The sequence below is a fragment of the Numida meleagris genome, chromosome 12, assembly GCF_002078875.1.
Source record: "Numida meleagris isolate 19003 breed g44 Domestic line chromosome 12, NumMel1.0, whole genome shotgun sequence".
NCBI lineage: Eukaryota > Metazoa > Chordata > Aves > Galliformes > Numididae > Numida > Numida meleagris.
The window spans coordinates 15,453,257-15,467,679 of NC_034420.1; the positions used below are offsets into that span (position 1 = coordinate 15,453,257).

The 14,423-nt window shown below is 56.4% G+C and overlaps 1 protein-coding gene across 6 annotated transcripts in view; it reads right to left on the reverse strand.

Annotated features, from left to right (window-relative positions):
• Window positions 1-14,423, reverse strand: part of TCF7 (transcription factor 7) — a 58,680-nt gene that overhangs the window by 7,777 nt on the left and 36,480 nt on the right. For 3 of the 6 annotated variants that reach the window (XM_021410477.1, XM_021410472.1, XM_021410473.1), the window contains exons 4-9: window positions 8,405-8,537; window positions 6,915-7,005; window positions 4,723-4,809; window positions 2,973-3,083; window positions 2,687-2,849; window positions 2,206-2,313 (exon numbers count right to left, since the gene is read on the reverse strand). In XM_021410477.1, coding sequence (XP_021266152.1) covers window positions 2,206-2,313; window positions 2,687-2,849; window positions 2,973-3,083; window positions 4,723-4,809; window positions 6,915-7,005; window positions 8,405-8,537 — 693 coding nt within the window. The remainder of the gene's footprint in view (window positions 1-2,205; window positions 2,314-2,686; window positions 2,850-2,972; window positions 3,084-4,722; window positions 4,810-6,914; window positions 7,006-8,404; window positions 8,538-14,423) is intronic. The other 3 variants (XM_021410476.1, XM_021410475.1, XM_021410474.1) reach the window with 2 other exon arrangements.

Sequence of the window (14,423 nt, forward strand, 5' to 3'; positions counted from 1 at the left end):
GCAAGAGAGAGCTGCAGTGAGTGCAGTCACACAGCGGCTCCTCCTTGCAGGACATTGGCTTGAACATCACCCGGCTCTCCTGCTCCATCCGAAGCACTGCAGGAGGTTCCACCTGCACAACACGGCACAACTGGGATCCCCACTGTGATCAGAACTCATCACCAGGAGGAGCACCCCCACGTCACGTGGGAAAGCTTTACAAATCCCTGTGCACTTTTAAAAGATACCCATCTCTCTACTGCTATGACTTTTTTTATAATACCCATCTCTCTACTTCAGCCCTGCTGCAGCTGTGGACTCATTTCTCGTTCTCACATTTTCTTCACTCCCCAGCAGCAGAACGCAGTGCTACCCCTAAATTTCCCCCCTGATGACCTCAGGAAGGAGGGCACAGAGGGGCTGGAGCAAATCTGGCTGGCGTGGGGAGCTCCTCTGCCCTCTGCCTTTTTTATGACTTCTTGTGGTTTGAGTGAAGGTGGAAAGCTCCGCGCTGCGGTGAGCTCTTTCTTCAGTGTGGGAGCAACTGTATTTCCTGCCTAATAGCCGAGTCACGTGTGGCGGAGGTGACCTACATTCCTCCTCCTCCTTGCCAGTGCCCCAGAGAGAACAGCAGCTCCTGCAGCGACCACGAGACCCAGAGCAGCTGCTCACGAGTGCTGGAGGGAGAGCTGCTGTGCTCTGAGCCTGGAAGGGAGAACTCCTGGTGCTTTCCAAGAGGAGAGAGGCAGGAGGGATGAGATTTCCACGGAGCACGTGCTTGGCTTGGAAGACAATGATGCCCGGCTCTCAGCGCTGCTGCTGCCCTCCAGGGATCCCCACAGAGGAGCATCCTTGGGTGCTGCCCTACATTCTCCAGGGGCATCCCAGGTCTCAGCCAGCTCCAATCCTGCAAAGCTGCACGTGGAAGCCAAGCTCCCAGCAATTTACTTATTGCTAATTATTACGCCTACGTAAGGACATTATTGATTATGATTTCTGGCTATTTGAGGACATTCTGTGGGATTTTGGGCTTTCCGAACAGTGCTTGAAGGAGGGCTCCAAGCACGGCTCCAAGACAAAGAATGTGCCTGAGTGGGAATGGACAGAGCCCTGGATGGAGCAGCAGAGCCCAGTGACAGGCAGACGTCCGACAGCCTCCTGCACCCTGCCTCAGGTCTCTGATGAGCTCGTTAGGCAGGGCTCTTTGTATGTGAGATCAAAACAGTCGAGAAAGCCACTAGAAAAGGCTGCATCCCATGCTTTGTAGAACTGGAAGCTCGCTTATCGCCTTGCAATTCAACTATTAACATAGCAAAGAAGAAATGAATTCTCTTCATGCTGACTTTTCAGCGCTCCACTGGGGAGCCCAGCCCTGCACCTCAAAGCAGGACATGGCACAGAGCAGCGGGCAGAGCACGCACCTCGCCGCGCTGTCCCTCGCTGCCCGCTGTGGGAGCTTTCCTTTTTCTCCCCTTTTGAACCTGGATTTTTAATATTCCTAACAGCATCCTTGCTTGGGAATCAGCCTCTCCGAGGAGTTGGGGCCAGCTCGCAAACTGGCAGAGCAAGGAGTGCTGCCGTCTGCGTTTGCTTCAGCTGCATTTGAATACTTTGAACGCGGTGTGCTTGGTTTGCTTATGATCCTCAGTCGTGGTGGCCTGCTGGGACCAATGTCCTGGCAGGGCAGGTGGTGGCTCGGTGACAGTCCCCCTGCAGGGCAGCACAGGGACCCCAGGGCAGGGGCATGAGGGGGGGGGCACAGCATCACTGCCAGGGATGCAGCCGTACGAGGGGTGCCACAGCAGGGACCAGGCTGAGCTCAGCACTCATCTCATGCAAAGCAGCTTCTCTTCTCCTGTTTTGCATTTTTGAATCGTATTTTCCATGATTATTATGCTCCTGTCAACAGACAGAGCTTTCTAAACACATTCACATCACTTAAAAGTTCTCTGTTTTTCCTGCTTCTATTTCCTTGGGCACTAAGCAACAAACCCTGCACGTGACCAGCGGCAGCTGCAGAGTTACAATATATGTGCCACGGATGTGCCACGAGGAGCAGCCAAAGGGATGTTCAAACCAATGCCAAACCGCCTATCTCGATACAAACCATCCCCTCTGAAACAGCATTACCAGGGACAACCAGCTCCCATTTTTTCCCCCGCCATGGGTCATTTTGGGGCTATTTTTGGGCCACATCTATGGGACGCGAGCCACAGCATCACTCACATAGTTATCCCGTGCGGACCAGCCGGGGTAGAGCTGCATGTGGAGCTGCCGTTCCTTGCGTGCCAGCTCGTAGTACTTGGCCTGCTCCTCCCGGGACAGCGCATGCCACTGCGGGGACAAACACAGCACTGAGCTCGCTGCCCTGCCCTGCCACAGGGACACCGTGCTGCAGGGTGCGAGGGGAGAGCATCCCAGGGCAGGTGCAGGGGATGGGGACGCTGTGCTGGAGCTGCTACAGGTCTTGTAGGGCACCTCGAAGCCACAGCATTGCTGCTGGGATGCAAGGTTTCCCTTTTCTCCCACATGTGGGGCTCCCTGCCCACTGCTCACAGCCCAAGAATGTGCAGTGCCTCCAGCACACCCCAAATCCCAATCTCCGTCAGAGCGATGGGAGAAATACTCCCCAGCTCCCCTCATGTCCGGAGGTGTCTGCGCATCTCCCCAATCCCCAAGACCCCCGGGGGCCCCCGCCTGCCCTTACCCTCCTTCCCAGGATCTGGTTGATGGCCGCGCTCTCCTTCAGTGTGCATTCAGCAATGACCTTCGCCCGCATCTCTTTCATATACAACATGAAAGCATTCAGGGGCTTCTTGATAGTGGGCTTCTTGGCTTCCTTCTCTCTCTTTGGTTCTGGCTGAGGTTTCCTTGGCGGGGACGAAAGGAGCAGTCAGTGCCAGAGCCCCTCGGTGTCACTGGGTGATCCGTGGGCATCACCCAATGGGACACCAAGGCGGCAGCACAGATCAGGAGCCCCGACCCAAACTCACATGTTGCGGTCGTAGTGCTCCATCTCCTGCTTGCCAGAGTGGGGCACGATGGCGGGGTGCGGGATGCCGGTGGTGTGCATGCCGGAGCCCAGCATCAGCGGGTGAGTGAACCTGCAACAGAGATGGGGTGAGCTGTGCTCAGGGGGCAGCGGGGCGCTGGGGGCTGTCCCTTGGTGACTCTCCGGAGCGGCGGAAGCAGACGACAAGCGGAGGGCACGGAAAGCAGAACCAGGGCAGAACGGACCCAGGGGGGGCTGCACGGGATGGGAGTGGGGCTTTGGCATCAGTTTGCTTGTTCCCGGCTGTGCCGCGGTGCCGCTCCCCGGTGCCCTGCCAGCAGGGCCCAGATCAAGGGCGCTTTCAACCTGCGTTTCAGACACTCAGATCTCTGTTGTTGCAATACCTTATTAGTGCTGTAGGAAGAAACAACAAACTCAACCCAACGTTTGGATTTGAGAGATTAGGACCACCCCACAGAAAAAGCATAAGTCTGAACATGAACTAACTGCAACTCTAGGAGGTGCACCTTGCCCGAGCAATGCTCTCCACCAACACAGGATGAGATCATCAGAGGTCTCGCTGCCTTTCAGGCCTCATTAGCTCCCTTGAGCTGCCGAGGGTAAAGCCAGAGCCGCCGGCTCTGCCAGGCCTGCCCCGTTCTGACTGCAGCTCGAGAGGGCAGAATCGCCCATGGGAGGTGAACTGCTCGTTAGATATGCTGGCACAGAAAGAAAAGCTGTTTAATTTAATCCACCAGCACAGTCTGATCCTTATCTGGCCAGGTGTACTGCCTGTCTGCAGCAGCACTGCAAAACCCAGCCCTGTGCGAGCGGGAACCCCAGTGCCACAGCTGGGGGCTGCGGGGCCTCAAAAGGAACTGTCAGCACCACCCTGCCCTGCACCTTTGGGGCTGCAAAATGTGGTGCCCCGAGAGCAAGGAGGGCTGGCAGCACCCTCCTGCCCCTGCTGCACAGATAGAGGTTTGCATGGATGAGGGTCTGCACGGATAGAGGCTTGCATGGTTTTCCTGTGGGAACCCTCTGCTAACTTCAGGACAACATGAAGCAGAAGCAAAGCTGGTGTGGGAGCAGCTGGAGCAGGGGCGTGCCATTGCCCTGCCCACCAGCACATCCCAAAGTACCAGGCTCCAAGATTCCCATCTATGGGATCCATTCTGCTCCCTGGGACATCAGTGGGGCTGGGGTACACGTAACCACAAAGCAGACAAACTACGGAGAACAGAGCAGCAGAGATGCAGACGGTGCAGGATTGCGCTTGCTGCTCAGGGCTGGCAATGCTGCAGGAGCACAAAGCAGACCCTGACCCTGTGTGGGGCTGGAGCAGGCACAGGGCAGCACAGGGCGGGCACAGGCTGTGTGTCAGCTGCAGATCTCAGTCTTGTTTAGATGTGATGCCAGCAACTGCCTGCTGCCTGTCCTGCTTCTAAGGCTGAAACCAAGGAAAACGCACCGCTCTCTGCAAAGCAAAACTCTGCGGTGCATACAACACCGTGGTCAGAGAAAAGGAGCAATGGGTTTCACCCCTTTTCCCAGTGCTGCACTGAAGGCAGGGCTCTCTGGCTTTGCTTTGTTGACCTGTGCTCATGACAACCCAGTCGCTGGGCATCCTCCCTGGCCACTCGCTGCTCCCAGGGCCATCCAGGCACTGCCCTGACTCGCTGGGCTGCAAGCTGCTCCCGCACACACTGCAAGCTGCGGGCGCCGAGCCGCTCCCGGCCCCACATACTCACCTGGAGAAAGAAGCCCCAGCAGAAAGCGCTGACGAATACGGCTGTCTAAATCCACATGACGGGAGCGGATAGACAGACTGGCTCTGCCTGGGATCGGGAAGAAAGAGTCTATCAAGTATCCACAGCTGCGTGGCTGTTTCCTAAAGATCCCCTTCGCTAGCGGGGCTTGGAGCAGTGGGGTCCCAGAGGGGGCTCGGTGCCCCCACTCTGTGCTGCTCCGGGCACTGCGGGGTTTGGGGTTTGCTCAGGGAGCTCCCTGTAGAGGTTGGATCCAAACCTGACCCCCCCACCTCTGCCCCCGCTCTAAGAAACTATCCTGTATCCTGTTAAAGTGCTCAATACGGAGGTGGGCGGAAGAAATTAGAGATATTGCTATTGCACAGAAGAAATTGCTTAAAAAATAAGAAAGCACCGTTTGGCCAAAAAGATGAAGGCTGCTCAGGGCCTCTCTGCCTGGCCCCAGGGGGGACGCAGCTCCTCCGCCCCGCACTGCCCCCAGAAGTTTGCCTCCTGTTTGCAGACAAGCCCAAAGCCGGGTCCTGCGCTTCTTTTTAAAGTTGTTCCGTAGTGGGAACCGGGCACGCACCAGACCTGGAGCTGGGAATTGTTTTGGAGATAGTCAAATAAACCTGAAGGAAGTTCCTGGTTGCTCTCAACAGGGGAAAGCCCCCACGTTTTCATATGGAGATAGCTCCAGCACACCTCGGTTTGCTCTGTCGGGCTGCCAGGAGATGCTCCCAGCCCAAAACCGCACGTGGAAACCCAGACGCCTGGGGAGGGCGAGACGGGATGGCAGAACCCCAAAGCGCTGAACCCCAAAGTGCAGCCACACCGATGTTGCTCTGGCTGCCACATGCAGCACTGCCCTACAAATGGCACCAGCTCCTTCCAGCCCCGAGAACCAAAGCCTCCCAGTATCACAGGGTTTGCTGTAACCATGGCCCCGATGCACTGCACTGGAGCTTTGCAGGGTTTCTGCCCCGCAGAGCTGCACCCACAGTGCTGGATGCCCCAGTGGTGGGAGCGGTGCTTGGAAAAAGGAGCAGGATGTATGGGGCACAGTGGCTTGCCCACATCTCGCTGTCCCCAGGAGACTGTCACTGGGCTCCTGTCCCCACTGGGGGCAAATGGCACGACAGGAAGAAGCTGCTGGCCGTGTGTGCTCCCCTCCTGTCTGCATCTCAGCCCAGGCTCAGAGTGCTTTGGGTCTCTTTCCATTAATTTTGGGCAGGCAAGAGGAAGGGGAAAGGCTCTTCCAGACAGCGCACCCGAGGGCGCGCTGCTGCTCCATCAGGCTGGCTGCTCTTTGCTGCTCCCCGTCCCTACCAGCTGCCACCAGCACGCCTGCTGCAGGACACCAGACCCACTGAGTGCTGCCAGCGAGCGGCTCCTGCTGTAGCTGCCATGTCCCCAGCACTCTGCCCTGCACGGGGACACGGGCTCCTGCCTCGCCCCAGCCACGTGCATGCTACATACAGCACACTCACGGCAGTGCCTGTTCCTCCTGAGGATGAATCACATCATACGAGGCGTTAAGTCATCGCCCAAGAGGAGCACATTTAGCACAGAAAGCAAAATGCCATCTCTTTGAAGCCGAACTCTGTATCAGAAGCCTCAGCCTCTGCTTCTTTGTGGTTAAATAACTGGAACACAAAATCCATAAACCAACCAAAAAAAAAAAAATTATTTCACTCTGTGTTTTCATATTTGGTAGTTTGGCAACATGCTTTCACACCTGGACGTCTCCAGAACCATAGGATCATTCAGATTGGAAAAGACCTCTCAGATCCCTAAGTCCAACCCCACCCCACCTCACCGTACCACTGACCACATCCCCAAGTGCCACAGCTCTGGAACACCTCCAGGACGGTGACTCCCCTGCTCCCTGGGCAGCCTGTGTCCATGCCTGACCGCTCTTTTGAGGAAGAAATTGTTTCTAATATCCAACCTGATGTCTCCACTGCACCCTCCATCACCAGCTGCACGGAGGCTGCCCGCTCTCTGCCCACCTCTCCATGCAGGCGGAGGCAGCACCATCCCAGTTGCACGCAGAGCCATAGCACGACCTCACAGCCTCCCTGCGACCTCGCAGCCCCCCAGCCCACATGGAGTGAAGCCCCCTCCCCATCACTCAGCTCGCGGAGGGGATGCAGGGGGGTCTCGGAGCCAACCCCGCGCGTCCCTGCACTCACCATCCCATGGAGGGCGTGATCTGGCCGACCCCAGCCGGGGGGAGCGGGTAGAAGCCGGGGATGTCAGAGGTCTGGGAAGGCCGGTGCACTGCTGGGAGAAGGGAGGAGGAGGTGGTGAGATAGAGTCAGCGCTGAAATGAGCCCGCCCAGCCCCAACCACTCCTCTGCAGGCACTGGTGGGCAATGGGAAATGCACATGGTAATGCAACGCTGTTCCTACAGCCCCCGGCCCATCAGTCATCCCCAGGAGACTGAAAGCAACCAGTGGGGATGCTCTGCTGGGGTTCTTCCACTGGGGGATGCTCCAGCAGCACCACCACCAGCTCACCCAGCCCTGGAGAAGCAGGGATGCTTCAGAGTTTATTTTTTTGCAGTCTTGCTGCTCTCTGCCCTGCCTTGGGGCCAGCCCCGTGCCTCACCTCTCCAGCCTGGTGCAGGTGAAACCCTGTGCCAGGGCTGCCCAGCAGCTGCCTGCACACCACGCGCATTTACTGCACGGGTGAGGAGCTGCAGCAGAGCGCAGACCTGGAGATCTGGGATATTCTTCGGATTAATGATAAATTAGTATTTAGGAATGACATCACTGGATTCCAAATATCTCCACAGGTGCTAACTGAACTTGGTATGTAACTAAGCTGAAGCGAAGATGTGACTTAGTGTGAGAATTTACCCACAGCTGCGCTCGGTTTGGACGCAGCCCAGTGAGGAACAAGCCCAAACCTCCAGACCTCTCCCACCTGTGGGATCTCCAGCTCTGCTAACCTGGAAACCCGCACGCTCCCCTTCCAGGTGCTGACATCTGCCATTTGCTGAGCAAATTGCTAATAGGTTCGTCAACTCTTCATGCTCTCCCCCTGAGTTTATGACGCTCGGGTGTCAGACCCAGCAGCGCCGTGGGTTCTGATGAGCCCCACATCCCTCCCAGATACACTGACCCAGCGCTGTGAACGTGCTCGCTCCCACCTGAAACCCAGACCAGCTCTCTGCAAACATCTGAGCAATCTAAACAGATTTTCAGGGATTCTGTTGCGCTGACAGGAGGCTGAGGAAGGTTTGATTTCACTCTCAGCCTGCAGCCCACAAGGAGCGGTGGTCGGGGGCGAGTTCCCCTGTGCACAGCTCAGGTTTGACCTACATGCTCTGCACTTTCCTCTGCAGCCCCGCTGGCGGTCGGCGCGTGCCGGACACGCACACACAGGTCCACCCAGCGCTCAGTCGCCGATCCTATTTAGTCAAAATATTTCCTGTTTCAAGCATTTATTTTCTCAAAATGACAAGCTGACAGCAGTTTGGGTATGAGTCAAAGGAAAGACGACTTTCCATTTTCTGGTTGACTCTCACATATTGCCCCGCGGGCTCCGCTCTGGCTTTCGGCTCATGTGGCCGCCGTGGCCGCCCCGCTGCGGTGTCAGCCCCACTTGGAGCCACACGAGCCCTCCCCTGAGCGGTGCCCGGCGCTCCGCTCCCCACCGATGAGGGATTTGTGTTACCTTGCTTCTGGCTGATGTCGGCGGGCAGGTGGGGCGAGTGGGAGCCGTGGCTGAAGTGGTCGTTGCTGTAGGGGATGAGCGGGGTGAGCGGGTGCACTCCGTGGGACGGCTGCACGACGGGGACTTTGTTGGACTGCAAAGAGAAAGGAGGAGGGGGCTCAGGGCCGAGGCTGCGCTGCTGGAAGGAAGGCTGCAGCAGCCCCAGGGTGACAGCTGCCCTTCTCTGCTCAAATGGACACATCTTGCAAGGGAAGCCCCAAATTAAGCGGCAAAAACAGCTGACGGTGATTGCGAATCAGCCCAAATAACACAACAATGTCAAAATCCAGAAGAATTGTTATTTTTTTCTAATTCATTTCCGGTATCCAGTATTAGCAGTCATTCCCTGGATGACTGCTAACAGTGTGTTACCAAAAGCATTGCTCCAGCATTCTGCTGCCCACACACACACACGCAGTCCCAGGTGTTGCTTTGGTCTGAAGCTGGACTTTCACATCCTGCACATTCACTCTGAAAATTGTGCTCGGGCCTTTGCAGCTGCTCCCGTTAGCAGGACGAGGCTGAGGGTCCCAGCAGCCTCTGCTGCACAGTGTGGTACCGCTGCATGGCAGAGCAAGGACCTGGCCTGAAGGGCTGCACAGCTGAGAGCAACCTGTGCACACACATGCACGCACCTGGGCACACATCCATGCATTATCTGGGCACACATCCATGCACACACCCACACACAAATCCATGCCCACACCTATGCAAAAGCTTGTGTGCAAATCCGTGCACATGTCTGTGCACTCACTCATGCACACACCCATCCAAATCCATGCATACACTCATATATACCTGTGCACACACCTGTGGACACATCTACCCATGCACGCATCCAGGTACAAATCCATGCACACATCTGTGCACACACCCCTGCACACAGCAGTGCCCAGGTGTGCACATGGACATCTTGCCTGCAGCACCCTGCGCTGCTCCCTGCGTGCCCGGTTTCACCCAGGATTGCCTTTAAACCCAGCCTGCCTTCAACCCAGTGGCACAGCAACACCATCTGTCCCAGATAACAACTCCAGGAGAACCAGGAGCGGCAGCACCACAGTGGGGGGAGATGAGAGCGGGGCTGGCAGCTGCTTGGCTCAGCTCTTTTCCCACTGGGGCACCTTCAGAGCACCAGTGCTGCTTTCCGACAGCTCATCTCAGACCTCTGGGTTGATTCACCACTGCCTTTCACTTGGGTCATGATTTTGCTCAGACAGAGCAGCGTGAAGCCCCGCCGGCTCCAGGGAGGAACCCTGCAATGGGAAGGATGAGGCAGGTGGGGATGCCATCCTCCATCTGGCTTTGCTCATGCAAGTGAAAATCAAGATGCTGCAGGTTTGGAGGTATTAAGAGCGGGTGAGAACCCCAACTCCTGATGTGAACCAGGCACGCATTCCCTGCGTGTGCTGGGATATGGTGGGGACTCTGCCCCCTCCCACCGCAAGCCACCAGGTCCTGCAGTGCCACCAGGTCCTGCAGTGCCACCAGGTCCCTCTGGTACCACCAAGTCCCTGTGGTGCCCCGGCTTCCCTGCACACCCAGCGCTGCGCAGGCATGGGACTGCTGCCCATCACCTGGTGGGCCTCACTGAATGCAAAGAGGAAGGGCCATGAGGAAGAAGCTCCCACTTGGCAGCAGAAAAGCGGCTTCAGTATCTGATGAGCAAGGAGACAACGCAGCCGCGCTAATTGTTAAGAGGGACTAATTGCTGGCAAGGCAAAATGAGGAGACCTCACCGCTCACACACAGATGTCTGATTGTGATGGAGGCTTGAGCTGAGTGGAGGAACTTGCTTCTGGCTGAGGAGAACTATTCAGAATTCATCTTTTTTTTAAATAAAATGTGGCTTTTTCATTAGACAAATGGTGATATGTTGCAATCAGAAGTTTTCTGGAAAGCACCTCATGGCAGCAGGTGTTTTGACTCATTGTTCAAGACGGAGATATTTCATCACAGCACACCAAGAATGAGCACTCTGCTGCCTTGCAAGAGTTCAAAGTTTGGAGCCAATCCCAGAAAAACGCAGCAGAGATCCAATGGGAAATGGTTTCAGACTAGAAGAGGGGAGATTTAGACTGGATATAAGGAAGATGTTTGTTACACTAAGGGCAGTGAGGCACTGGCACAGGCTGCCCAGAGAGGTCTGGTGCCCATCCCTGCAGACAGCCCAGGTCAGGCTTGGGGGCTCTGAGCACTGGCGGAGCTGTGGGTGTCCCTGCTCACTGCAGGGAGTGGGACCAGGTGGCCTTTAGAGGGCCCTTCCAACCCAAACCAAGCTATGATTCTATGATTCAAACCCAGAATTAGTGTGAAACGGTCAAAACTAAGAATTTTCACGGACTATAATATCAAGAATATTGGTTTTAGCTGTGAAAATATTAGAAAAAATACAGAGATGATTTTCTGCTTGTGTTAGTTTAGGAGAAGAAAAGGATTTTAAAAAAAAAGAAGTGAATTTTCGGTGAAATTGGGTAAAGCACTCCTTGCTACAGCTGCAAGCATCCCAGTATCCAGCCAGTGCTGCCCCAGGGCTGGCACTGGGCAAGATTTCGGGTTAATTTTTGGGAAGAAGACAAATCAGAACTAAACCAAAGTCACGCAACCCCGCTGCCCTCCCCCCCCCCCTGCCATGGTGCCCAAGGAGTGAAGAGCTCTGCATGGACTGTGGTGGTTGCCCACTGAGCAGTCAGGTCTCAGTTCGGCACTGCACCGCACAGGGGTGTCCCCGCTGCTCCCTTCCCATCTTTTGTTGGCTAAAACAGAAAGAGAGAAAGGAGCAGACAGCGCTCGGAGTTACTGTCTTAAAGAAGAGCAGATCACACAAACCAAACTCAGGAGCTCATCTCACAAGGCCGATCTTGATCGGCGCTGGTGCACACAGGCACAAAAGCATCCTTCCCAGGAACGACCCCTCTCATGGGTTTTACAGCCACAGGGAACCTCACAGGCATGGGGTACCCTTACACAAAGGGGACCTGAAACACAAGGGAGACACTGTGGGCCCTATCCACAGTGGGGAAGACATGCTCTTAAGAGACCCAAAGTGTCGAGGGGACCCACGCACACAGGGGACCACATATACACAAGGTGCCCTACGCACACAGGTAACCCCATGAGCACAGGGTACCCTGTTCATACTGGGGACCCCATACACTTTGGGAGCTGCAGGAGGGGGCAACCCTGTAACCCCCCCAGTGCCCCCACTCACGCACCTGGCAGCACCCTGGGTGTGCAGGACCTGGGCCCGCAGCGCGGCACCCGGAGCGCTGTGGTTTGCAGCGCCGGCGGGGAGCGGAGCCACAGCGGGGCCAGATCACTCACAGCACTTTCAAATAGTCCCACACTGCTGGCCCCAAAAAGAGCGAAATGACAAAGCTGCGTGGTATGGGGCCCGGCCAGGGACGGGCGCTAGGGGTGCACCGGGGTCTGGGCATCCCCAGCTGTGTGCATCAGCAGCAAGAAACCGCTCCCAGCAAAGCGCCGGGGGGAGCAGTGCTGCAGCCCGGCCAGGAGTCAGCCCCGCGTGGCTTCAACGTCACTTCTCAGAGAGAGAGATGAGTCTACGCGTCGGCTATGAAAAACAAAACCTACGGAGTTCACTGCTGCTGATTCAATGAGGAATTAATTCCTTTTCTCTGCAGAATTAGTCACTGCGCCGCAGAGACAGAGGCGGCAGGTCAGGCTGCAGCGAGCCAGCACTGTGGGAGCTGCTGGGGACCGGCTCTGCCTTCTGCTCCGTATCCAAACATCCGCTCAAATCAGCAAACAGGGGCTGGGTGCATCCTGCAGCGTGGGATCATGGATGGGGGGCTCAGGGTTGTGCTTTGGGGCTCTCGGGGATGGGACCTGGAGAGCTCTGCAAAGCTTCGGGGCACCTCTGCATCCTGAGCAAACCTCCCAGTTCGGGGCAATGTGAACAAACCTAACCCAGCCCCCACCAGCCCCTGCAGTGCTGCACCAGCAGATGCTGCAATGAAACCCCAACACCTGGCACAGACCCTGTTCTGCAAGTGTCGGGGCCAGAAGCATCTGCTCATTTCTCCCCATAGTGCTGTTTTTTTTTTCTCTTTTCTCACTTTTGCTGCAGTCACATTACTTCGCCACTGCCACGGCAGAAAGGAAGAAGGGAAAGTTAAAGCCGCCCACGTCGGCACTGCCCTCACCCCGCAGCAACTCCGGTGTCAGCAGGGCCGCGTCGCCCCATGGGGATGGGCACCCATAGGGGCTGCCCCAAGCCTGTCCCCATCTCATGGCACACACAGCATCACAGAGTCACAGAACCATAGGGACAGGAAGGGACCTCTGCACATCCCACGCTGGGGAGAACTGGGAGGATCTGGTGCAGTGCTCCAGATGTGCCCTGCTCAGGGCAGAGCAGAGATGAGGAGACCCTCCCTCACCCGCTGGCCACGCTCTGTGCCATGCACCCCAGGGCACTATCGGCCTTCTTGGCCACGAGAGCACACTGCTGGCTCACAGTCAACCACTGGTCAACCACTGGTCAACTGCTGGTCAACCATCGATGAACTGCTGGTCAGCAGTTGGCCACCAGGACACCCAGGTCCTTCTTCAGCGGCTCAGCCCCCAGCCTATACTGATGCAAGCGGTTATTCCTCATCCTGCATTGCCCAGGGAGGGGAGTATCCATTCGATTCCTTTGAAGCCATTAATTCTGCACGCAGATAGCAACAAAGAGCTCTGTGAAGATGGACAAATACAGGGAAATAACTTCAATGATTTTAGAAGCCTCAACGACTTGCTGGTTGCAGATCTGGGATGTGGCCTGGCACACCGAGGAGGAGAGCTTCATGCTCCCCAGAGGAGCTGGAGATGCTCAGTACCAGGTCCTGCTGCTGCTGCCGGCTTTAAGTAGCGAGGGTTATTGTTTTTAAGTTCAGCTCTGTGGGGGAAATGGCTGAGCTTTACACCGTTTACGGGCACAGGAAGAGCCGTTTCACTTCTCAAGTATTTATCTTCTAAGAGAAAGATGTAGGTGGCTCTTCATGAAAAAAATAAAGGCATGGAAAAAATAAAATTAAAAGTGCTCTTGGGGTGACAGAGGGCAAGCGTGGAGGCAATCATGCCCCAAACTGGAGAAATTCCCCCAAAAATGAATGTGTGGCATCACTGCCTGAGAATGCCATCCCATGTGGGAGAGGACAACTCTGCCCAGAGCTGGTCCCCACCCCTGCTGGCTGACCCACTCCTGGGCATGGCTGCAGTGATGCCAAAGAGCACCCGTTTAACCACACAGCATTTGGCCGTGTGATTAAATGGCTGGGGCAGCACAGCCCAGGGGCTGCAGCTCAGCACCAAATGTCACCAGGGCCGCAGCTCTCCTGCAGCCTCTGTCCCTGCCATTGCCCCTCCAGCCCTGGGGCACGTCCCCACGGGGCCCCATTCTGCTGGTCTCTGCAGCACGGTTCTGAGAAGGGGGCCAGGTGCTGGAGGGGCCGGTGTTACCGGTAACCCGCCAGGGCTGCAGAGGCGAAGGCACGGCCATGACCCCCGTGCTGATACCATCTGACCTCCTTTAGCTTCTCGAAGGCGAGCAGTCGCACCGATACACAGAATTAATCAGGAAAATGTCCAAGGGGGGTGAGGGAGGGGAGCGCAGCACAACCGCTTGTGACAAACCACTGGTAAAACCCGGACCCAAATGCGTCCGTGTGCTGCAGCGGTGCCCGAGGTGGGGCCGGAGCAGGGCATCCCCCAGTGGGGGGATATGGGGCCCCGAGTGCCAGCCACGCAGCAGCCACCAGCTGCCATCCCCTGGGCTGTCCCACAGGGCTGCAGCCGCGTGGCTCTTTGCTTTCTTTCCATTTAAAGTGAAAACAAAAACGTTTACTTGAAAGAGAGGAATTAAGAAAAGAAAACAAAACGCACACGCACACACGCATACAAGAACTCGGATGTGATTGAAGGCGTTTCAATTCCCCCAAGATCAGAGGGGTGAAACCTGCCCCTCCGTGCTGTGAGT